We start from the raw sequence: 26,392 nt of genomic DNA on the forward strand, positions 1-26,392 counted from the left end.
CAACCAGTTGATCCTACAGCACAGTCCTTTTCATGTAAGAAAACATGTGACAGCAAAAGACTTGGTGTTTCCAGGGACTTCTCATTTCACAAAGGTCACCTTAATGTAAGGGAGAAAGTTCACCTCTTTTACAGGATGGCCAAGCATCTCTTTATACCTCATCTCCTGCAGGTAGTCCAGTGCACATGTCCCTAAATCTTTTTTCCCCCTCGTGGGATGTAGGCATATTTATGGTTGAAGATACAATAGGGTTCTTTGTCAAGACCCGGGATTGGCTGGGATGCTGGGGCTTTTCAGGCAAGGTGTCCAGGTTTGGCTGAATCTGGACAGTAAGGTCCAGATTAAGAAGTCTTTGATGGATTGAAATCCATGAAATCCTTGATGTTGGGACTTTGTTCTATTCTGTAGCGACATATTAGGTAGAAAATGCTTATGAAAACTGACAACATGGTTGAGGAAGACAGAGGTGTGACAAATGGGGAGAGAGCAGCGAGTAGTGCCTGTATGCTTGTGCTGTTAGAGGCCAGCAGTACATGTGCCTTGAGGGGTTAGTCAGCAGTCCTAGCTTTAAAATCAGAATATGCACAGAACTTCTTAAGATGCATCAATTCAGGAGTTCAATGCTCCGAAGATCTGGATCTGCACACTGAGAACTTAATTGACCCTTTACAAGCACATTCACTTTCAATGGGTAAAAATAATGTAGTGGCAGGCATGGAACATCAAATGCATTAGCATGTATTATTGCAGGGTCTGTCACAGTTCTCTGTTTAAAAACGCTTCCTTTCTTACTGCTTTGTTCCTTAGTTCAGTCTTCAGCAGCTTTGAGCAGAGGCTTGCTTGTTTGCTGCTGAATGCAGCACTGAATGGAGTTCAGGGACTTTCTCCTTCAGTGGCCTGTGTGCAGTGGTCTCTCCTCTTTAGCTGGTTTCTTGCACAAATTAAAAGCCATACTAATTATTTGTATGTTGAGTATTGAATTATTGAATCTTGTGTACACAGACAGGAATTTCCAGACCCTTCTTTAAGCCCATTTGAATTGTTCTGATCTGTGTGCTTCAAGTATGCTCTGCTTAAGAGTTTCAGCTTGCAAACTTGGCCATGTCTGGCCATAACGTTAATGAACTATCATTCATTGAAGTCACATTCTCCTCACAGAAGAGGAGGGTCACAGAAAAGAGTTAAGAGAAGTGTATGGTACTGGTACCTAAACTTGAGCCTTTCCTTGAGGACTTGGGGTTAGTCTACTCTAATATTAAAAGACATGTCATGGGGACTGGTGATTTTAAGTGCAGAGTTCAGAGAGTGATGTGTGAAATACACTGCTGTGCATAAGGGGCTTGATAATAGGAACTGAGAATATCAAGTCTGCATCTGAAGGATGTGGAGCTAATAACAGGCTTCCCTACGTTTGGTTCCAATCTTTGAGGCTGCTGTACCCTTTTGCCCTCCTTCTCCTAGTGAGCTGTTGCAGCAGCACTCATGTGCTTGCTCTTTAAGAGAAGTTTGGGGTGGGTGCACTGTTTCTTCCTTTCTGCTCCCAGCCTTTCCTTCCTCCCCAGCCTGCAGCTGCAGGGGAAACTGTGGCAAACCATTTTGATTTTATCCTGAACTTTCTGTTGTTTCTGCCTTTGGGTGATTGCATTTGTTCTGCTGTCAGATTACCTCTGCCTGTGTTACAAGTTTAAGGGTTGCCTGAAGCAGCACAAAGCACGTTGCTGAGAAGTGGTTCCTTTACTGTTACAGTGGTTCTCTCAAACTTGCAAAGTAGGAAGTATGTGTTAGCATGACCAGTTCTCATACATACTTAGCAGGATGCCTTTGTTCCATGAGGCAGCTGTATCACTTCTAGGGCTGTTCTGGAGAGACAGCACTGCAAGTAAAAGGTGTAAAGGAGGTTTGTCTAGTTCAATCAAGTGTGTAAAACTGCTTCATGGGTGAAAGGCTGTAAATACAGCTATTGCTGCTTGGGACTTGAAGATACTGAATAGGGAATGGGGAGATGTGATGTATGTCATGTTGCTGTTTGGGTAAATGTTAATCTATCGGTTCTTTCTTGGGTAGGATTTGAAAGACAGAGATGAAAAAGGCGTTCCTGTACACATTCTGTAGGAGTGTGTGTGGAGTCAGGCTTATTCAGGGAGGCAGGGTACCACTTGTGTTAACAGTGCTTCGTGAAGAAACAGAGACAGGAGTAAAGGAATGGAGAAGGGGCTCAATGCATCCCTAAGTCGTGAGCCTGTCTTGGTTTTTGTATTCATGCATATGAACTGGAATTGCTTAACTGGGGAGAGTAACTCATGGGGTTTTTTAGCTGAAATGAATGCAAGCTTTCAGTTGCTATGTCTGTTCATAAACTAATTTTTTTTTCTCTCTTCATTTACAGTTACCTTGTCTCATATCACACAGCTGGTTTTGAGTCACAACAAGCTTACAAGTAAGTATTCTACTTCCTACTTCATTGCAGCTGCAGAGCAGTATTTAAAAGCTGCTGCTACTAGTTTGTTTTTTATAGAGTGAGTGTTACTACTTAGAGACTGGTGTTGGTGAAACACTTAACAGAAAAAACATTGAGGGTATAAACCAGCAGTCATATTCAACATTTCTTTCTGACTTCAAAACAATTTTTCCACATACTAGAGTCAATTAGTCAACTTGTCATACTAGTGCCAGGTAGTCAAAAATCCATTCTCTATCTTTAGAATTTTTTTGAGCTGTAGCAAAAAAAAAAACAAAAAAACACAACAGTTTGCTTTTTAGGATGTGAATAATTCCTTTGACTGGAGCAAGTGAAAACTACAACTCAGCTGCATTACATCTATAATTAAGTGTATGTGATGAAGGCCAACTGAATGTGTGCTTTGGGCATGAAAGTCAACCTGTCTTATTGACAACAACAACAAATCTTTTGAGTGTAAACTGTCTCTTGATTGTATTGCAGTACAACATCTTCAGTTATTACCCTCTGGATACTACTTCCCCTAGCCTCAATTGAGGTGTTGGTGGAGATCATATCATGAAAACAGACTCTCTCTTGTGAGGCAAAATAAATTATTTCTCTGTAAGAGAAAGCTTCAGGCTTATCTGTCTTTTTTTTCCAAACACTGCTACTTGGCTTTTGAAAGACAAGCAGTGAGTTTCATCTTGTCCCTGTTATGGTGTGTCTTGTAAAGAGAAGAAAAGTCCTGGTTTTGTTGATGTTCTGCTTGTCCTTCTCTGTTTTCAGCACGTGTCATGTGTCTCACTCTTCTCTTTTTGAAACTGTTTTGAAGCTTTTTAATTTTTTAAGAGTGTGGAAATGGAGAGAGGAGTGGAACTACTCAAGTGGGCTTGTATTGGAGAGCAGACTGGGCAGTTGTTGTAGCTCATACCAGGCTATCCCCAGAAAAAGCTTTACAGATTGAGAGTAGGGTGGAGGAAAAATAAAAAGCAGCAACCAATCAAAACTGTCAAATTCTCAGCAATTTGCTGCATGAGCTGTAAGATAGCATTTCCCCTGCATGCATACTAAGTCATGGCCTGAACCAGTGTTTGAGCACCTGGTAGGAAGGCAGGGCCAAGCCAGGAGAGCTCAGGTGCATGCAGTGCCCTGAGTGATGGAAGTGGTGCAGCTGGGATCCACCCCTTCCTAGACCTCATTTAAGGGTTGGCAGTGGAGGTGATGGTGTCTTGCTGGAGATCCCTGTGTACCTGAGGCCTCCTAAGGGTAAGCAGATTTTTTTTCCTTTCTGTGCCCATGGCTGTTGTATTTGAGCAAGTCCTCACTTGCTGCAGCCTAGGACCTTGCTACTCTGCCATCATTGCTGTGCTATGTCGTTACAATCTGTTATTTAAAATGTATGTATTAATATGGAAATCTTGTTTAAGGATTTGAAAGTTCAAAGAGGATTAAGCACGAAGAAAGTGAAAATATTCTTGGATTCTACCATGTGAACACTGATTCTCTGGATGTTGTTTAGTGTAGTTTAGTAGTCATGAGCAGCTTAAATGATTGCACAAAGTAGTGTGAAATATGAAAGAATATGGGTGGTATTTGAGCACCAGTGAGAAATATGAAGTAAGTATTCTAGGCTCTGTTCTCCTAGCTGTATAGTGTCCTCTTGACTTTGATTTCTTTATGAATTTGACCAGTGATTTCCTGCTACCTAACTTGCAGATGATAGGTGATGAGGAAATTTATGAGCGATGTCAGGAAAAGAAAATGTTAAGCACTGTTATTAAACACGCAGAACTACTTCTAGTTTATAAGGTCAGAAAGTTGCAAGTAGCTAGAAACTGAGAAAATGGTTTGGGAAAACATTATTATAACCTTTGGCTGTGAATCATCTGTTATCAGCCTCCGATGGAGCTTGGGCCACCAAGTCTGGGGCTTTTATGTTCCCTCCAGTCACTGTAAGGAGATGCATGTCTCTGACCTCAAGCTGCCTAAAGTTAGGCAGGTAGCTGTGCTCAGTTCAGCCACTTTAGTTCTGCAGTTTTTAGAGGGTTGTGGGCACCTTGAGACAGCATTTTGTTCTGCTCACCTCTATCTAAAACCTGTGTGAGAGAAGGTCAGATGACTCATCTGAAGTTGGGTTAAGTGAATTATGCTTAGTGCTGCTGGGCAGAAATGGGTTCTCATCTGCTGTCTGCTCTGATGTCTTTTGAATGAGTGCTGCCTGGCACAGGGATAAAATGAGCTGTAAGTGTTATTCTTGGTAAATATGACTATTCTTTCCCTTTTTTAAATTTAATTCTAAAACTTCTGAATGTTAATAAACTTCTGAGGACTTGATTGTCTCTTCCATATGACACCTTACAAATCTTAAATGTAGTTGATGAGTGAGTTCAGCTGAATGCACAGCTGGTTGGGCTTATAGCAGTTAACGGTAATTCTGAGGAAGAGAAGGCAGGCTGAAACTCCTGCAGTGAGACTCCAGTCAGGGTAAACTTGTATGTCTGAGAACTGAGCCAGAAGAGAGAGTGACATCCCTCAGCTTAAGTGCCAAAACTGCAAGCTATGTAACAAACCTATATCCTAGTTAGAAATTTTGGCTGAAGACCTGACTGAAGATATGTTAGTAAGAGGTGTCCAAGAAGAATGCTTTCAGGTTTTTTTCATTCAAAAAAAAAAAAACAACCAAGCTAGACCTCTGTTTTGGAATTTTGATTTTCAAAATACTGGTTTAAGGGCTGCTGTATTCTACAACTGCACTATGTTAAATCTCTTTTTTTTTTTTTTTTTTTTTTTAATTTCTTCTTTATTCTAAAGTAGCCCTTAGACCTACAGGCTGCAAGAAAATATCTGTTCTCTCAGCCTAGAAATACTGTCCACCTGTCTATGTTTGGTTTTATTTCAGGGGATGGTAAAACCACTTCTCCTGAGAAGTGACTCGCCGTGTCTGAAAGTTCCTATTCTTTCACAGAATGATATAGACACTTAAATAGGCAGCACACATTTTAAAAAGGCTAAATTTGAAGTTCATATTTTCATATTTGACACTGTTGACCTAATCTTTTAAGCTACGTAATTAATTGTCTTAGCAGATTGCTCTTAAAATGTCTAGGAAGCAGGTGGCACTGACACTTGACATGCTACACTAAGGTCATATTAGCATCTTCTACTAGTTTTCTGCCATTTAAATGAGTGTTCTGCTTGCTGTTTTTTCTGCTGTTTAGAGTAAATATGTCTATCTAGAAGAATAAATATATGTAAAAATTGAATATGCATGTTTTATGTAACTGCATTTCATATTTTTGCCAGCGAACTATTAAAAGTAAGTAAAGTTTCATTAGCAAGTATGAGAATTATCCTATGAAGTCCATCATGTTTGCTTTTCTTAATAATGTTTTTAGTATGCCATTCATACTGCTGGTGCTTCTGCATTTACCTGTCTGTAAACCACTTTGTATTTGAAGTACTCAAATCCACGTGGATTTTTCTGGAGGTTATAAGCCTTGGATTTTTGCCACCTGTTCAGTGCTGTGCTCATGGAGGAGCCTTGAACTGGCTGCCTCTGTTCCAGGTAACCTATGAAAGAGTAAAATTCATGCTTCTGCTGCTGCTTGAGAACTTTTTTTTTTTTTGGCAGAACAGCTTCAAAATCAGAAGCAAAATTGTAGGGGAAGCCAAATAGTGTTTCTGCAGTTGTGTTGGACCAGTTGCTGTATAAGTGACAAACCTGGGATGATTCCATTTTGAGGTCTCCTGCAATGAACCAGTTGAAAGCAGAGGGAGAATGCAAGTACTTTTTTTTAACTTAGACATATGGGCCACTGTACCCATATGCTGTAGTAGACTTTTTTTGTTCCATCATCTACTGGTTTCTAAAGCCAAGCCATTTATCTACTGTATAGATGGAAAAGCTGAGAAGCAAAATTCAAGACAGTCATGTTCAGGTCTAATCTGCGTAGATTGTCTGGTCTGATCAGGCATCTTCTGAACCCACTGGCTAATATCAAAATAAAATGGAATAAAGGTCCTGAAAGTATTACATCTGTGGAAACTGGGGGCTGAACAACAGCCCTTCACTGTAATGGGTTAATTTGGTTAAATGTGACAAAGTAGTCACAAAATCTGGAAATTAAGTTTGAGTAACTTTGCTTGTAGGGTTACATTTTTTTTTTTTTAAAAGGCTGGATGTAGTGGATCATAGGATTGCTGCCTCTGGGGCATGGAAAGGTGATTGTGCAGTAGGGAGCTGAAGTCAGCAGGGCAGATTAGACTTCACTGGTTGTTCTCTTTATGCCAGTGGGATTGTAAACAAGAAATAAAGCAATGAAGAAACTTCCTTTTTTAAAGGGAGCTTCTCAAACTGTACCCTGTGGTGGCACTACAGTCAAACTGTAGTGGCTTAGGTACTACCTGAGTTTGTTTTTTCTTTCAGATCACTATCTATGAACTACTTGAGCGTTAAGTATGAAATAGTACTGAAAATTCTAGACTTCAGACAGCTAGCCCAATGTGAAGAACTGTCTGGTTACTTAGTGCATACAAAATTTCACATCCAGGTATAGTCACATTTATTATCCCTAATTGGAATGCTAGTTAAGATAAACTGTACTGCATCGTGAATGGGAAGTGTGCTTGAAGTTCTTTCAGAAGCTTTTCAGGTTAACTGCAGTCCAAGCCAGCAGAGCACAGAAAAACATGCCTAGAAAGAGGAGTGGGATGTTAAAAGATTATTTTAGCACTGACAGTAGGGGAGTGCTGGCCATCAGTACACGTACTGCTATTAGGCTGTAGGCCAACATGACGTGGTTTATTTTCACTTATTTTAGTAATAAACTGTAAGTTATTTTTTTTTATGGTAGTGACTAATAATTATTTGACCTACGTACATAATAGATTAACTGATATTGTGATCATTTGGAGAATCCATTCAAAGGTTCTAGCGTTTTTATTGTTATCTGGATATATACTTGGAGCCTGTGAGTATCTGCTCAGTGGAAATAGCAGTAATATATGGTTTGTCCATTAGAGGTCACTGTTTAAGTATCTTTAGCTTTTTATGTTCCTGAAAAAAGCTTCTGCCGTGCTATCAATTCACTCTGACTCACAGGTAGCGCTGAACAGTAGCTCAGGTTTGCTCTCTTCCTCAGTCTCCTTAACCTCAGATGATCTTGTGCTTCCCAGCTTTACCATATGCTTCTGCTGCATTTAAACATCCTCAGAAGTTGTCAGCTATTCATAGCTTTCTCCTGACTATTTTCTATCCTTTTGCACTCTGATCCTTTGCCCAGTATTATCAAGTGACCAAATGATGAAAGATTGGTGACAACTGTTTTGATTCAGAAAGCCCCCATGCGTGTATTTACCTGATGTCACACTCACTGTCCTACTGTCCCTTTCCTCTGAGCTGCTGTCTGCTATCATTCTTTGCTATTTCCTAAACACTGCTTCTTTCTTGGTACTCAAGTGTAATGCTTAACTCCTAGTTATTTCCTTTTTGTAAGATAGTCCATTAACTTTTTGCTGCTGGTTTCCATTTCCTTATCTGAATTTTGTTCCTGAATCAACTTTCTGATCCTGCCAGAACGGCTTTATCTCATTAGGTTGTCTAAGGAACACAATTAATAGTTACTCGTTACCATACTGGTGCGTTTTCCCTTCCAGCAGAACTTGTAGGGTTTTCTTGCAGCTCATACTGCTTATTGTTGCCTTGCTCTACCATCTCTTTCTAAATTGCTATGTTTTATCAGCACAAAGTTTGTCATTTCATTGCTATTAACCCTCTTGACTGTGTCCTTGATCTAGTTTAAACTGCTGCTGAATTCCCTTTCTGTCACTGGTACAGTAGGCTGTCTCTTGTAGAAGTTACCTTTCACAGGCTGTGCTGTGTGCCCACGTGTGTTGGAGGTGGTATAGAGGCAGGTACCAACTGCACATCTCTCAGCACTGAAATGCACCAGCTGTTTTGTTCTCCAGACTGCTGAAATGTGCTGTGGGATATCCCAAATGCCTGTGTACTCTTTGTCACTTCTTCCCCTGCTCGCTTTTGAGACATGTGCCACACTGTTGTGCTAACATGGTGCACTCCAAACGCAAGTGTGTTATTAGTGTAGAGGAAGCAAGGCAGTGTCCAAAGTGTTTTTGCCTGATGCAGGGAATTCTCAGCCCCGTTTAGGAATGTGCTTGAAGTTACTATGCCTCTTGCCCCAGTTGTAGATGCAGTTTGGATATACCTCCTATTTCTGGGACAAAGATCTCTGAAGGGAAATGTCTTTATGAATGCGGTGCGCAGGAGGAGATGAGAAGGAAAGCAAAGGAGATCCTTGTGCATATGCCAAACTGCATTTGTGACATCTGAGTTCTGCTCAAATGTTTAGATTAAATACCTTGTTAGCTTTTTGCTTTCCCCTGAAAAAAAGCCTTGTTTCAGAGAAAGTACAGATGGCAAAGTAATTTAGCTTTAAATAATAGAAGCTTGGGTTTTTAAGTAGCTTTGGGGAATGAAGCAGAAGAATTTATGAAGGATTATTGTTCTGTAATGTTCTGTGGGAGTGCCTCATGAAGTGTTCCTGGTCTAGCATAAATAGTTAAATTTTGTGATGTATGGAAATGGCTTTGTGTTCGGAGCTAGCGTACTAAATGCAGCCCTGGGCACATATTGTTTACTTCTGCCATAACTCTTCTGAAACTGTTGCGTGTTCCTCTCTTTAAAAGGCACCTGCAAATATATTAGCTCATTTTTCATAAGTCTCAGTGTTTTCTGATGCTTCAGTACAGATTCTTTGTCTTATCATCTCTCCTGGTGGCTTAAAATATCTGTAATGGCTGTTACCATCAATATTTCTCCATGTGTTTGTACAAGTTGTAATGTAAAATTATTAGAGATCTTTTGGTCAAAATAAGCTATTTTGGAATTGTCATCTTCAAAGCTAGTGAATTTGGCACAGATGAACTGATTTCATTCGGGAGCTTAATTCTGTACCATCCTAAAGAATTTGCTATCTAAGAAGTTGAATAGGTTCTTGTTGTTGATAATACTGAAGGAGGGAGGTGTGGAGAGGTAGTCTGGATTGAGGGGGAAACTGGATGTAGTTTTATATACTTGTCTTATGGTTCTTTCTTAGCTGTTCCTTGCTATCAGAGTGTAAGTATGATCTGATCTGACTTGTAACAAGGTGATGCAGCCTGTATTTGTTTTTGCACGCAGCAGAGCATTTTGTCTGAACTGCTCATGAAACAACTGCTAAAAGCTGGAATGCCATGGTCCTCTGGAGTACTTGCATGTCAAAGTAATTCAAAAAGCTTTGCTAATCTTGCTTTCTTCAAGATAACATGTAGAAATGAGGGATCATAGTTAAATCCACACTTTCATACCTGTGCTCACGCAGCTTATAGTATCCCTTAGTGCTATAAAATTAGCTAGCAAAAATCAGGTTTTGTGGCTTTAGTTCTTTACTGATAGATGACTTGTTTTCAATTTAGCAGTCCCTTCCTAACCTCCCTCCCTGGCTCTGAGTATTTTTCTCAAAGCATTTAAGTGCATCATAAGCATTATTTTCTGACAGAAATGTGGTTATGCTAGATGTGACTTATTTCCCAGTGTTTTTCCAGCCTCTCTTGTGCTCACAGCACTTTTCCTTAGTCTCTGCCTTCTAAATTAAAACCATTTGTTGGTAAATTGCTTTGTTAGCACAGTAGCACGTCAGTAGCACGTACTCATAAGTGTGTTTTCGTAACTCCAGTGCTTCTGTGGTTAATTGCAAAAAAAGAAGCGTGCTGGTTTCTGGGAAAACTGAAGATTAAGGAGACCAGTCCATTTTTAATGTTTTTAGTGCTTGGAAGGTTGGTATCCGTCTTTGGAGGAGTGTGGAGGAAAGGCAAAAGAGGAAAACTTGAACTACATGATGTGTAAATTAAGTACTGAGTGCTTCACTTGGGATGAGGATTCTCTTCAGTTAACTGCCAAGTATGATATCAGCATGCCCATGAATATTTAAAATGAAAACTGTTGTGTTCTCCCTCTGTTAATTCCCCTTTCATTTTGGTGAAGCTGATTGCTTCTCTCAGTATAACAGAATTCCTGTTAAATTAATCTGAACCTGACTCCAGCTCTGTGAGTACAGTTGCACTGGATGCACGGAATGCGTTATATATTTCGTATTTGAAATTCTTCCTCCCCCATGAAATGTGAGTAACATTTCATGTGTCTGTGACCTTTACTCTAAGGGATCCTTACTCATGCAAAGTTCCTGTGGAGCTAACTGGATTAGCAACGCTCTGCAGAACGGGGTTTGTTACGCTGTGGCCCAAAGGTTTCCTTGTAGGTTTGAGCAGATTCTTGCTTTTTGGCAAGAAAATGCTGCTTGAGATCTACACCAGACTATGGCACTCCCAAAGTTCTGCAGAGTTCTCTTTACTCTCTATTACTCTTGACCTGCTTATAAATGGAATGGTTTAATGAGAAACTGGCATAGACTCAGTACTACTTGTCAGAAAAGAGATTTATATTTTAATAGCTCTTCTGGATAAATATTCCCTTAGAACCTTTAAAGGTTCTACTTAATGTCATGTTCCTAGGTGCTGCCTAATTAGTTCATTAACTGGAGAAGCATTCTGGAAAAAAGAGTTTCTGCAGCTTGAAGTTTCTAAGCATGATAGCGTCAAAGAAAATAACCTTAAGTAATTAAAATCCTTATAAGTTGATGTCTGATTCAAAACCCGTTGGATTAAATGGGAGGTTTTTGTAACCTTTGAATAACATTTATTGAAGAGATTACTTGGTTCACAGTTTTATGAATAGGCAGGTGTTGTGGATGCTGCTTTTCCAAGCAGCTGTGGGAAAATATTTATTTTGAACATTCAATGTTGAGATATAAATGAATTGAAATGTTTCTCTCAGTTTACGTATCATGTACTCTGCTCCTGAAGGCTTGTACTTTCACTAACTCAGTTCCCTCCTCCAACTGATAGTTCATCAACAGTATGAGCTGTTTTCCTTCACAAGGTAGAAGTAAAATATAAATTTTGATCAGTCTTCTACAGTTCTCAGGAATGTTTGAATTAATGTCAATGCATACTAAATGCAAAAAAAAAAAAAACCCACCAAAAAACAGTCTGTGCTTCATCTCATAGATGAAAAACAAAGAGAGACTTAATCTTGCAAACACCTGAGTTTGTTTACATCTAAAATTGTGATGTTTCTTTTTTTTTTTTTTTTTTTTTTTAACTGTTTTCCAGTGCTCTGTAGAATGATCCAGGAGATCGTTCTCAGAAATTGAGACTTACCAGAAGGCAGGCTCATTTTCAGCTGTGAAGGGCTCTGCCACCTCGGAGGAATTGTATGGAAACCCAAATCAAAGACAAGAGAACCTCAGACTCCCTGCTTTACTGGGAAGGGTTACATCTGAGATAAATTTTACTCCAGGGTGCTTTAACTGATACAAATGTTCCTAGCACAATAGCTGGCTCAGCTAAAAGATGGAGCTAACCCAGTATTTATTCTCCAACAGAGGGCAACATCAGACTTTCAAGTAGGTAGTCTTGTGATGGCTGCTGGCTCACTGTGTGGAGAGAAACTGAGATCTGGGTCCAGGACACTTAGATGTGGAGCTATACAGGTTCTGAACAGTGCTGTTTAATTTACCATATGAATGTTTTGGAACTCATAGCAGAACTACTGAACAGCTGCTCTTACATAGGAATAAAGTTATGCTTTGAGTGAAAGGCTGCCCTTAAGAGCTATTTTCATTCCTGAAGAATTGTCACTAATGTCAGGGTGGAAAAGAGCCTGTTTGTTCTTAAACCCTTTGAAGTATAACAAGTTGCCAATATTTATTTGCAGGAGCATGAAGAAAGATCTCTTGCTGCTTCATGTGCAGCTTATAGACTCTGCCTCTCAGCCAAGCTCTTGACATCAAGATTAAGTCTATAGCTGTTACAGTGAATCTCTGTATGCAATTCCCAGTGTTGAACAAGGGGAAGGAAGCTTTGTCTGGTCTTGCAATGTGAAGCTTAATATGAATGGTGTTTTGTGATGTGACTGAAGCTTCACGGGAAAATGCAAAGCATTGGGCTGCAAACTTTTACTAGCATTTGCTGGGGAGGAGTTTAGTTGTTAATGGCATTGGGCAGCAGATGGTCTTAGAGGAGTTGCTAAGACTGCGGATCTTACTGTAAATATGTGGGTGAATGGAACCAGGATGCTGACAGTTCATTCTCACAGCTCATCATGCGAAGGTGACTCGAGTGGAATTCAGAATTGCCAGAACTTGAATTTCTTGGTATTTGGCAGTCTGCTGTAAGTCTGTGAAGAACTCTGCAACTTAGCAGTGTGTTGATAGTAAGGATGTTTAGTCGTGCAAGGCTGAGATGAAAGAACATGATGCCTCATCAACTTTTCTTGAGTGTTGCTCATCTCTTGACATGACAGTACTGAATCTGTGTAGTTTAGTTATGAGGGCAACACTGGAGTTAATTTCAGTCTTCTGCTTCTTAGAATCCATAGAGCATTCCTTCATATACAAAATGAATCTAAATTGTTGAATCAGAAAATAAGCCATGGCAGAAAAAAGGCCCTTTCTCCCCTGCCACAAATCTCAAGCAACCTTTGTTTTCCCTCTCACAATTTTCCTTCTCACAAAATACTTCTACCCCCTACCCAATTAATATATATATGTGTGTGTGTGTGTGTGTTGATTAGGGCTTTATTTTTGATTTAAAAGGCTGCCACAAAGTATTTCATCCAAATCCTTTGCTAAAATGATAGTCTTTTCCATAACCTGCTTAGCTAGGCAGTTTTTAGTATAGCTTGAAGGAAATAATAAGAGGAAGTGTAATATAGTAGTATCCTAAGAGTGATTCACAACAGTATGTGGGAATTGTACAGATATATTGGATACCTAGCAGCCACTGGGCAAGGGTTCAGCTGCTCTTGTTCACGAGGGACACTTACTCACACCCATACCCTGACAAAAGGAAACCAAATTAAAAATCTCTGATAAACTAGCCGCTGGATGTTAAGTTTTCCCCCGTGTTTGCAAGTGGGATGAGTGGATATAATTTGAAACTCTTCAGTGTGTAACCCACTTAAACAGGTTCCTCCAGTACAAGTGCAGACTGCAAGAGCAAATCTTGGGAAGCCATTCTCTTCCTGTCTCAGTATCTAGGCATTGTCTTTTCACAGGTAGTTTCATGTGGGGTTTTACTGGTAAAATGAAGACTTCTATTTTTGAGGGCTGTTCACCTTCTTCTTTGAAATGATTCCTCCTCTACAGAATCTCATAGCCCAAGTCAGAAATGAGAGGCTAGCTCAAATTATTCATAAGGGGGAAACAAGCTATTTTGAACAGGTATTTGAAGAGGCAAATCTACTAAATCAGCATCATTGGTTCGAGGTAATCCATAACTCTGCCAGGCCACTGGGAGGGTACTTGTCCCTGTGTTTATAATGATAGTACTGATCTTGATGCCAAGCATGCTTTTAGTTGACTTTTGAGATCATTTTTCAAGTGTTTTGTGATGGTTTTCAGCCTGAATAGTTGAAATGCAGAACTGACTTGCCCCAGTGAAGTTAGGTTTGGTAAGGCTTGTCTGCTGAACTTGAAGTGGTTTCAGTGTTCCTGCAGCCTAGCTTTGCATAACGTGTGGTGTTAGATTGAACTGATTTCTCTAGGATAGTATAATCTTTTATGCTGTCAAAAAGGTGAAAGTTGTTATTAACTGTATCAACAGTAAAACTGAAGGAGAACTGCTCTTGATCTCTGAGTTGCTTAGGCTTTGGGACTAAACTTAAAACCTGTATTTGCTAATGCGTCTATTCCCTAATCTTGCATGAATGTAGCATCTCTTTGAAAAGAGCAGAAATGGTTTGCCAGTCCATTATGTCTCATCAAAGTCAAATTATAAAGTCTAATTTCTGAAAGGAAAACATTTTAATAGTGGTAATTACTGTTCTTTTGAAATATTGAGGCTGGAAGCAGCTGAATTATGTCAATTAAAATCCTTAGTTAACTTCTGTTAGGGAATAATTTAAAACAATGGTAGCAGTACATTACCCTTGCCTTTCTGAAGATGCTTAATTCTTGCCGTTGCTGAGTTATGGATACGCATGGACCAGTTGAAATATACCACAAAGGGAAGGCTTTTAAATATTAAGATTTGCCTTAATGACTTAATAAAAAGTATGTTAAAAATCTCCTGTGATGAATATGACCCTCCATAGTAATATTTATGTAGTATAATTAAAATGTTTGTTAGGGAATCCCATTATTGTGAACAATGTAATTACACTTATAATCTACTAGATGTGACGCGCTATAATGGTCTGCTTTGTAAACATTATTGATTCCATTTTAAGACTGAGATTGCCTCATGCCACCAAATAAATGCAAATCATGGCCTCATAAAATCTTCCAATTATTTAAATGTGTGTTCTATGGGATCCTGCTGCAGTTTTAATTAAGACTGAGCCAAGGTGAATATTGAACACCAGTGCAAGCTTCAGTGCAGGCTGTCTGTCAGCCTCCTTTTATGTAAACTTTAGTTATAGGGGGGGAAGATGCAAATCTGGGGAGTGTTTTAACCTCATCTGCACAGGCACATCCTTCTGCCTTACTGTTCATGTTTCTAAATTACCAGGTATTGATTTGTGTGCAATTGAATGTAACCATGTATGTGTATTGATCGGATACTCACTCATTGGAGGTAGTCATTAACTGGCTTGGCTAAACTGTTCATCTTTTAGGGCTGAAGTTAAATTTCTGTAATCGCTGTTGAATAGTAGCAGATAGGAACTTGGATGTGAGATTATTTGAGCAATCAGCAGGTCCGTGAGAGAGTTTGTTGTGCTTGTTTCTCTGTTGTGGCTTTCCTGTAAGGTACTCCGGTCAATAAGAATAGCTGTAATCTTCTGAAGAGTACCAAGTGATTCGTGTTGGTAAGGAGAGCTGGTGCTACACAGGAAGCTTCTTTAATACAGGCATTCCTTTAATTGCAGGTAGCTCTTAGCAGCTGGGTAGAAACAACATCTATACAAACAACAGAAGACAGGTGCTAGTGGAGCCTGTAGTCTGTGTAGCTTGCCCTAACTGCAGTCTCTTACTGTGAAAACTTTCTCACAGCTGTGCCAGCAAACATCGCAGACCTGAGAAACATAGAAGTGCTCAACTTTTTCAACAACCAGATTGAGGAGCTGCCTACACAGATTAGCAGCCTTCAGAAGCTCAAACACCTGAATCTTGGGTGCGTATCCTAATGCTAAAACTTGCTGTAATGGAGATGTTGTCAAAGGCTATCGCAGCTGAGCTTAAATCTTATTTTTGCTATTTAAGTTTCTTTTTGAAAATGTGATGAGAACTTGAATGTAACCATGTATGTAACTCTTGACTATCTTGTTGAGAGTGCTTAGCTAGTGTTCTGGATAATCAGATACCTAAGAGTGATCAAGCATTTACTCTGATATACTGATAACTATTTAAGGGCAAAAAACAACTTTATTCACCTAATGCTGAAGTCAGACCCAAGAAGTAACGTGTTTTACTTTCTTAACAACTGTCACTTAATTCTCTGGCAAGAGCCAGCCTTGATTTTTATGCTCTGCTTTGTAAAAAGTTAAAAGGAATGTTAAATTTTGTATGTTAATTTGGGACTTTAATTCCAAAGACACAAATCTGTGATTAAAGAAACTTCAATTTTAATTAAATCTATAGAGGCAGCTGCGAGTCCTTGTTGAATATGGTATGCATTTCATTCAACAAGATGGTACTGGCTGAATTAGAATCAGAGAAACTCCTGTTAAGTGTTCAGGTACCGTGTTCAAGTAGAGTTGGTGACACTCCATTATAACTACAGTAGAAGAAGACTTTCTTGAATTATTAAAATGAACCTGAAATGAAGTTTCTTGAAACTAATTGGACGCATTAAAGTGTAGCTACTTAGGAAAGCCTTGGTGAGGAGAAGCTTTAATTTTGTAGGCTTCTCATGGAAAGAATGTTTGTATTATAAATTCAGCTTTTGGAAACCTTAATTTAACTGAGTTTGTTTTACTATTTGAAATATCTAATAACTTTGACTAGGCTTTAAGTATCCAGCTTTGGGTACTTTTGTAAAGTGCAGATAATTGAATTGCTTCCTGAGCTGTTGGCATGCAAAGAAACATTTTCAAGATGATGTGTCTTGTCGGGTCTTCATTTGATCACTTTAGATCTCTAGCGGGCCCTAATAGCTGTCTGAACTTGGAAATGATCATGAATTAATATTTGCTCTGAGAATTGGAACTTTGCAACTTGGGGTTTGGCCATTTTAGAAAGGCATATAGAAGTGCCACCTTCTATGGAGGGAGGAAGAATTTGAGTTCTTTCCATGAATTAGAGAAGTGACAAGTGTTAGCGTAATTCAGATATGGGTCTTCAACACTTTTCCTGTTTTTTTTGTTTTGTTTTTTTTTTTTCCCTCCATTAATGTCTTTTGCAAGTCCTTTTGGGATTAAGAACAGGAGACATTTGGGAACAATTTGTTACTTAACTGGTGGTTTAGGTCTGGAACTGCAATGTCTACAATTGTAGAATCATAAAGTATTCTGAGTTGGAAGGAACATGCAAGAATTTTGTAATTTAAACGGTCTTTCTAGAGGTCTGCCATCCCCCAAGCTCAGGATTTACAGCCTGGAGTATAGTTCTGCAAAATGTTCAGAAGTTCTTGGAGTTAATTTAAGGACAAACTGTCCTGCTCTACTAGTGAGGGTGGGTGGGAACCCTCTTGTCACCTGCTGAGCACGTGCGTACACTCAAGGCATCAAAACAGCCTGCTATAGGAGAGGGATAGCTTGAGTAAGAATATTTCTGTGAGGATTTCAATGCAGAAGGGTCAAGAGGTATGGTAGGAAATGGAAGGTGTACTGCTACACTGAAAATGAAATGGGAAATTTTGTTTGAGTAGTCCTTGGCTAATTCTCTTTCTATGCCAGAGAATAGATTTATTCTGTCTGTTACAAACAGGATACTCTTTCTCTTCCTATTCTTTGCCTGCAAAAGGGAAGACCACTGGGACAGTCGTCTCCTTTTACTACTGAAAAAGCAGCTGCTTTTAGTCTTATTTAATAAAAACTGTTTCTAAAAGCAGTGGCAAATCTCTAGGAGTAACAGTGGAGATTGTTCTTCTGTATCTTAGCAGCTGCCACTTCAGCAGTAATACAAAGTGCACGTGCTTTGTAGGACAGGGGTGTCTGTTTTCCCACTTACCACTCGCTGTAGGTAAGGCATCCTACTAGCATGAATATGCAATTACTGTGGGCAAGGTTCTTCACAGGAGATCCATGACGGGAAGATTAGGATTTTAATTCTGCAGAATTCTTCTGGGACTAAGTCCTTTACAAATGTTTGACTCTTGCTACCTGATCCTTTTTAATTACATTAATGAGTCTGTTAAATTGGGGTCTAGCTGATGTGCTAATGGTAAAGTCAGCTGTATCTCTTCTGCACATCACATATCAAATGGAGTCTGTCTTGTTGTGTACTATAAATGGTTTATTAAATCTGGGTTTGTTAACAGCATGTGGAAGTAACTTTGGCATTTCTTAATATTCATCTCATGATTTTAAGTACTGCTGTGCTCAGTGAGAATGTACTTTTCTACATGTGCAGACAAATGAGTGAGATGATTCCAATCAACTAAAACAGTGCCAAAAGCAAAGGCACAGATATATTCTCAATCCATATTTGGGCCATCTGCACTAGGGACTTGAAAGGCATGGACTCAGCACTGCAGATCCATTTACTGAAATTAAAAAAAATAGCATAAGGTACATATGTATTCAATGGTTAAAAGCTTTTATAGGAGCCCGAAGATAGGATTTTCTATTTTTCTTTTATTTTTTAAACAGCTTAATATAGTGGTCCTCAAGTTACTGTATTTAATGATGGTGACTATACAAACTATTCCAGAGCATGCTTGGTCTGCCACTGTTCCTGCTGTTGCTACCATTCTGAACATACACACCCAGCCCTGTAGCTATCTTCTGAAGCCTGGGTGTCTTCATTTTTCAGCTCCATGTGCCCAAGTGTAGAACAAGTAGACTGATTAATAGTCCTTATGATGTCTTTCACAGTATTTGTCACATGATATAATGAAGTGTTTAACAAGCACTGCATGGAGGAGGGAAGGCCTAAGAGATTAGTGTCAAGATCTTCATTGGGTGCTAAAATTTGTCAGTACCTGAGTGTTGACCTGAGTGTTCTTAGTGCTACGTTACACTTAAGTGTACACTTCAGTTGTGGCTATTGCTGTTTATCGCTTCTATATTAAGTATATTTTAAATATATTAAGTATATATTTAAAGATAATATGGAAAGTCATGTTTGTTTCCCCAAATCACGTAGAAACAAATTCCTATTCCTTAAAATAACTACATGTAATCTTTCACACTGTTCCTGAAGATGTCTGTCTTCTCTGTTCTGTTTTCAAACCTTGGTGACAAATGAAGCAAATCCAACTTTGTATCTGGTGTGCATGCCCTGAAGACAATATAAATAACAAACTGGTAGTTCAGTGGTAATCAGCGAGAGCTTTACTTTATCTACAAACAGTGAGAGTGTTTGAATATCATCTCCAGCTGCTTGCCTTCCTTCATCATTGCAGCCATTTTAGATGTTACCTGAGTCCTTTAATTCCAGCCATTTGAGTTTAGATGGAAGTTATTGTCTTCTGTAGCCTGTCTGCTCCAGGTTAGCAGACAAATCTTTTCATTCTGTCAGTTTTCCCCTTATAGTTATGGCTGCTGCCAATGGGAACTGCTATCCTGAACCCTGTCAGACTGTTTGAATGAGCTTTAAGCCTTATCAATCAGTGGGGCAACTTCTTTTTGCATTTGTGCTCCCTGTACACCTATAGTGAAAGCACAAATGTGGTAGTCTTAAGAACAGCAGCTTCTGACGGGTGTAAATGCTGTAGAGCTGAAGTATTCCTCCTTGTGTCTGGTACTGTGGTGAAGAAATACCTGCTGTGGGGGGTAGCAGATGGTCAAAATGCTGTGAGGTACAAAACAGTGATTCATGGTTTAGTTAGCTAGAAGATGGCTCACCTGCCAAGGACCAATTGCTCCATGGCACATTGCTCAAGCTGAGCACAGCACCCCTTTCCCTTTTGCTTCCTTTTTCAGGTGTGGCTCTTTGATCAGCAAGGCGGGGTGCCTGTATAGTAAAGACATAAATTTTGGGAATACTTATCAAAGTGAGAGCTTAGAAAAGTCTGCATCACAGAAGAGTTGCTTGCTATCTAATAGCAAACAAAAGAAAAATGAAGTCTGGTGTAGGTTAGAATTTTTTAGAAATGAAAATGTTGTTCGTTATTCCTGCCAGATGAAAAGCATACTGATGTCATGTTTTTTTTTTTTTTTTTTTTTTTTTTCTCTCACGTACAGCATGAACAGATTAAATACCTTGCCAAGGGGGTTTGGATCTTTACCAGCACTGGAGGTTCTTGACTTGACTTACAACAATTTAAATGAAAATTCTCTACCTGGAAACTTCTTCTATCTGAGTAAGGAACTTCTTAAAAAACCTCTACAAATCTTTGTGATATGGTGCTTTGCTTTCTGCAGTTGAAATTTATTTGATGGAGACCAAACTCTAACAGACGTTTTCCTTATTTATGTTTTTCGTCTTTGAATACCTCCTGAATATTTCTACACAGTTCAACGATATTTATCACTGATGTACAGTTATCTGACATCTTTGGACATGAGAAGACTTACTTATTTTTCTTCTGAGTAATATTTCCCTTGTCCCCATGTTCAGTTCAGACATTGTGTAGGCTCACAAGCTCCAGAGGAGAATAAACTGTTTTGCAAAGCAACTGTTTTATGTTGACTCTGGAAACAATTGTGTTTGTGATGGTTAATTATGGAAACAGTTTTAACAGCTTGGGAGTGTTGAAGTGATCAATATGTTAAAAACATCCAAAAAACATGCTAAGGTTACAAGGTTTGGCAGACGGATAGCAAAAATGAGCTGATCTTTGCTCATGTTAGAAAATATGCTCACATAGTTAAAGATATTGTAATGCATATGTGCAGAAGAGTTGCATTATGGTTGCCTAAGCAACTTGAATTCTGGCACTTTCTGGCTTCCAGTGATTCTGCTGCTACCTTACCAGTGTGTTCTGGATACTAAGCTGAAGTAGCTTCATGATCAGTGCATTAACTAGCAAGAGTGATAAATGAGGACAGAGGAAGGGATGCTGCAGTCTGGAACAGATTCTGTGGTTGTAACCTGACAGAAGGAAATTTATAAGTAAGCTTTATTAAAAATGGTCGCATATAATGAAATAAAAGGAGGTTGAATACAGTGCATGAGAAAATCAGAATCTCCTCTCTTTATGAGTTTCCATTTTAATTTTTTCTTCAAAAACCTGTCAAGTATGCTTATTCAGTATACGAAGTTGTGCTAAGTCATCTCATTTTTTTTTTTTTTTTCTCCTGTGTATTTCATGGGCACTGTGTAAATTACAAATTATATCATTTGAGCCTGCCCTATTACTTCCTTTTAAGAACTCTTTCCCAGCCTTATTCTGTGCTTTCTATAGAGCTTAATATAGATGTGTATTTGACCATAAACTCAGCTGATTTTTTTGTTTGTTAGGATGCAGATTGGTGTGATAAATAAGAATGGGGGGATAATAAAGAGTAATGACTCCATTCTGACAGCTGAGCATTGAGACTATATGCCAGAACCTGCCACAGTCTACTATTGTAGAAATTGTTAATTGTGTCAGTCCTTTTTGAATATAGATGTTTTCCTGAACTCACCAACAATGTAATAAGCCAGTAAATCTAAGTTTGACCTGCTTGTTATTATCGTGAGCCCTGGGTATGTCAAAGGCTTTTCACCAAGTCAGGGTTATTAATCAAACCTGACTCCCTTTTATTGATTAGACCTCAAATGGTTGGGTTATATGCCACCCTGTTTATATATTGCTATTTAATTTGCAGCCACCCTGCGTGCACTCTATCTAAGTGACAACGATTTTGAAATCCTGCCGCCAGATATTGGGAAGCTCACAAAGTTGCAGATAGTAAGTAATTTATCTAAATTCTTGGAAAATCAATTCACTTTTGCAATGCTTGTAGGAATAGAATCTAGTCAATTTGAGAAGTAGTGGAGTGTGTTTTCAGGAATAGGCCACTAAACCTGGAACTGTTTCTTGTTCATCAGCAGACACTTGTAAATAAATTGAAAGAATCGAGTGTTCAGAAGCGGGGGGAGGCAAGATAGAGTATAGTTCAGTTTTAGGCTGCTTTAGGCTAACCAAAAATTGTTCTGACTTCTTTATGATCACTCTTAGCTGAGCCTTAGAGACAATGACCTGATATCACTGCCTAAAGAAATTGGGGAGCTCACTCAGCTTAAGGAACTTCATATCCAGGGAAATCGTCTTACTGTGTTGCCCCCAGAACTAGGTAAGATCACGAATGATCATTTATTTATTTGAATAATAGCAATAACAATGCATTGTATTTCCTCTGAAACGAAGTCTGATGTTAAACCCTTAAGAAATTATTGTGCTAAAGTTAAAGTTATAATTGCTGTTAAATACTTGCTTTCCCCCGAAGAAATACTTTTTCACATCTTCTGGATACCCAGGAAGGGCCAGAAGATGTTGCTTGTTTCATTTTATTAGATTTTTACCTGTTATGTATTCCTTGTGTATTAGTAGACCTGACTGTCAGTTCTGCTTTTTATAATATATCCTGTATAATAGATACAGGATCTGTTAAACTGTTATTTTCTCTGTCTGGATTTTGTAAACGCTATTTGGATCAGCCAAAATTATGTTAAACAGTGTAAGTAACTTATTTGTGACTGTTCTTGTAAAGTTTGATCGACTTGAAGAAAATATTAGCAAAGTCAGAGGATTTTTCAATTCTCTCTTTCAGTGGCCTGCAGTAGTGAGTTAAGAGCTTTTAAAGCAGTGGAGCTGGTTGATGACGTACTTTGAATTTGCATTATTGGCCATTTGTAGTTATGATTATTTCACATACAGCAACTCCTTTCGACCTAGAAGGTAGAATTTTTCTTTGAAACTGAAGTATTGATTTTGATGAGTTTGCATTGCAGTATTCCCTTTTATGTGTGTGGCAAAGGCAAAATGGAAGTTTATTTTGACTTCGATAATTTACCTACCATAATTTTGTAGATAGATCATGTAGCAAATATGATCTATCTTTTTTTTTTTTTCCTTGGTGGATGAAAGCTGCTTTTTTCTATAGATTCATACTTTTTTTCATGACAGTGAGGTATAGCTTTAGCTTTTGGTTAGTCATATTTATAATGTCTAAAACATCACTGCAGTTGAAAGAGACGTGCAATATCTGTACATTTCTGTAGATTCCTAAGTTACAGCGTTGCTTTTTTTCTGAAATTAAATGCTGAACTGAGTCTAACCATCTTCTGTGGCTAACTGAATGCTCTAAACACACTGCTGCCTTACAAGCGTAACAGCAAATTCACTTTAAGTAGTTTTACTGTCATTGTCCAAACTAAATGGAAACACTTAAAACAAAATTTCTGATGTTTGTTTTGCATTGATCTGCACAATTTCAAATAGGTAAGGGGAGGGAGCATTTTTCCTTTCTAGTTAACGTTTGTTTGCGTTCTAGAATACTATTGCTACTAATTGGGTAGGAAAAGGGCTTGTAATTTTGACCTACTTGATCCAGGCAAGGTGCACTGACACAGCTTGTCATCTGTTCTTTATTATTCAGCTGCTCTTCTATAGACTATACTTCTAAGCCATGCATGAATTTCCCAGTGTTTCATCTTATGGTCATGCCCAGTATCCTCATTCATGATTGATTGGCCTAATTTATATCACAGTTTATACCACTCCTGTAACTAAAATAATATCAAATACCTATAATAACTCAAATTCTGTGATATATTTCCAGAGAACGTTGCTCTGAAGTCTAGAAGAAATGTTTTGCTTGTTTGTTAGACATTTAAGAAAACAGGGAATGGGGTTTGATAAATAGGACACCAAGTGGGCTTTGGGGCTGGTCTTTGAGCTAAGGTAGGGAGCTAATGAGTCTGCTGAATGCCTGGAAGTAACTTTGGGTCTGCAGCCCTGTTTGCCCTTTTGCGAATAAGGACAATTTAGAAGAGCGTTCCTTTGCAGATGGTTTTAAAATATACTGAGGAAGGGTGGTGTTGAACTCTAATGAATGGACTACTAATTCCATAGGTGCCATTTGTGGGGGGGAAAAAAAAAGTCTACTTCCTGAGTTCTCCCTCCTACATTTTTAAAATTGAATTATAATGTAAGAATTATCCAAATACTTTGTGCAGTGCATGTTGGATAAATAGCTTTTCAATGAGCGGGTCCTATTTCGTTAATTGGAGGCACTGCTGGTCCGTTTAAAGTAAACAGTCTTTCCTCTCTCATTATCGCTTTCTTAATTAAAGGTTCTGAAGGCTTGTGACTGCCTTATGAGCGTTAGTAGCTCGGGCAGTGGTGGACAACAGTGACTCATTAGCTGTTCATTTACCAGGGAGATGGGCACAATATAAACAGCCAAATAAACCGGCTTTTCTGGATGAGAAGGGGAGGGAATACAGTGAACTGAATCTAAAGGGTAATGGAAGTGAGTGCAGAGGAAGACACGGATGGTAAGGCAGATATGAGAAAAGGCCATACACAGGCATTGGGGTCAACGTTTTGGAACTGAGATAGCAGTAGATAAACCTGTGTTGTCTGTGCTAATTCCACCTGAGGTGACCGAGTGTGTCATGAGTCAGGGCTGAGGCCTGTCTGCGTTGCCCTGGTCTGCACATAGCAGTGCTCCTCCTGTTAGCCTGAGGAAAGGATTCTTGTCTCGGAGGAAGTGAGGAGACTGAGCAGTGTATTGGTGCTCGTGGTGAGGATGCTTGTCTGTAAATACAGTGTGTGTGGATGATGAATGCAGGAAATGGCCGGGAGTTGGTGGGTGAATTCACAGCTTGTTTTTATCATTTGTCTCTCAAAACCCTGTTCATGAGGAATGGTGGTGGGCAGTCATATATAAACTTTAAAGAGGCGCTGGCATTTTTTTCCCTAGCATTTAAAAGGTTACGTGCTGCATTGTGAGACAAATAAATCATGATTCACTGCAACAACAGAGTTGCAGTCAGTTATATAAATTGCCAAGGAAGCACTAAATCTGTCACTTTGTGTATTCTGACCATTTAACAATTGGAATGGTGTTTGGGAAGAAAGCTGAATAGAAAGAAGAACCATGTACTGTGGCAGATGCAATTAGTAAGATCAATGAGAGCATTTTAAGTTCACTGTATGGACCTGTATGCGACTCTTAAAAGAGTTTCTTAGCAGAGTCAGCGGTGTAAGATTAAGTATGCAGTGCACAACTATTCACAAAGTTGTAGCCAAATGTACGTAGGTGCCCTGTGTGTGCAACTTATCCCTAGGTTTTCTAAGGATCCATGTTTAATTATCAACTTAATGTTGGAATCGATGGCTTTTAAGTCTTCCATACAATTTTAGTTGGTGAAATGATTTCCTTGAGTGATGGGTTGCAAGGATAGGAACAGTCAAGTGAAAGGCGTGCTTGAGAAGTAGGAAACTCATCCCTTTAAAATAGCCATACAAACTTGAGAGGGACAGTAGTCATGTTTCCTTTTATGGAGAGTAAAACATTTCTGTAAATTAGGTCTGTGTCTCAGAGTGGTTAAGTAATTCTTTCACCATTTCTTTAATTTCAAAGGGCTGAATTATCTTCTTTGAATTAAGGACTGGCTTTAAATAGAAAGTTCAAGGAATCCTTAGGCTTTTGAAATGACTGGAGTTTATGAATTACACAAAGTAGTTGCTGCCGTTATTTGCTCAAGTTAATATTAATTGAAATGGCAGTTTACCTAGGTAATTATAACAGGCATGTGCAAGCATAAGAATCACTTATTTCACAAAAGATATTTCTTTTCTAAATATTCTTCAGGTAAGCACCAAACTTTTCTTCTTCCAGTATCAATGACCGCTGCACTCTACCTATGTCGCAGCGCTTTTCACATCTGCACATGGCAGGTTGTGACACCTGTTGGAAGCTGAGTGTCTCAGGCTCTGGACACCGGCTCTGAGTGCTGGAACACCTAATGGATACCTTGCCAATTTAAAAAAAGAAAAAAAAACAAACAAAAAAACCAACCAGACCTGCTTCTACTTTGAGGACTAAGGCTAGAGTGGTGTGAGATATTAAGAAGCTTTGATAAACTTAGCAGTGGATAAACAGAAGAAGTTATTTTCCAGGATGGTCAATAGGACAGTCTTTACTAGTAAAGGAATAATAGAATATTGTACTTAACAAGATAGTTTGTAGTCAAATTATTTATATAAGGAAAGTGTTTTTACAGAATTTGTGAATGCTGTTGTTGTATTTCTCATTTCAGGCTTAGTTTAAGCTTAAAAATAAACATAAATAGATCTTCATGTAGTTGACTGTTTCCATGTCTCACTTGATGAGTATTGAGGCATATGGGAAGAACACTGCAAAGCTCCATTATACCCAGAAAGATGTTTGAAAGATATTTTCTGTAGCCCATCTGTTAGGCTTACACCGCAGGTATTCATTTCCTTACACTGCTGTAACGCTTACCCAACTTCCAAAATTCAAATTTCATTTTATATTAGTTTTAAAAATAGGCAAATCCTACTGTCGCCTCTCAGATGACTACAGTGTGTGTGTAGCCTTTTCTGTTGTTGATTTCATTGTGATTCCAAGTATCATCAGCATAAAATGTTTCTATTAGCAAATAATTGTATCTCTTCTGTGGGAACTGTAGTAAGAGTACTGTACCTGGAGCCAGTCACAGCTGTGTTTGTTGTTGTTAAACATTCCTTTTATGCTTTTCATAGCACCTAAAATTGGGTTCATTCTGCTGAATACTGTGCAGGCTATGTTTAAATGGAAGTTTTGAAGGTACA

General features: G+C 38.8%; 1 protein-coding gene across 6 annotated transcripts in view; it reads left to right on the plus strand.

The window, feature by feature from the left end:
- The window catches only part of RSU1 (Ras suppressor protein 1), a 98,217-nt gene that overhangs the window by 6,447 nt on the left and 65,378 nt on the right, over window positions 1-26,392 (plus strand). For all 6 annotated transcript variants that reach the window (XM_048951459.1, XM_048951462.1, XM_048951465.1 and 3 more), the window contains exons 3-7: window positions 2,387-2,437; window positions 15,550-15,670; window positions 19,845-19,963; window positions 21,414-21,496; window positions 21,767-21,881. In XM_048951459.1, the coding sequence (XP_048807416.1) occupies window positions 2,387-2,437; window positions 15,550-15,670; window positions 19,845-19,963; window positions 21,414-21,496; window positions 21,767-21,881 (489 nt within the window). The remainder of the gene's footprint in view (window positions 1-2,386; window positions 2,438-15,549; window positions 15,671-19,844; window positions 19,964-21,413; window positions 21,497-21,766; window positions 21,882-26,392) is intronic.

This window comes from Lagopus muta, chromosome 7 (genome assembly GCF_023343835.1).
Source record: "Lagopus muta isolate bLagMut1 chromosome 7, bLagMut1 primary, whole genome shotgun sequence".
Classification (NCBI taxonomy): Eukaryota; Metazoa; Chordata; class Aves; order Galliformes; family Phasianidae; genus Lagopus; species Lagopus muta.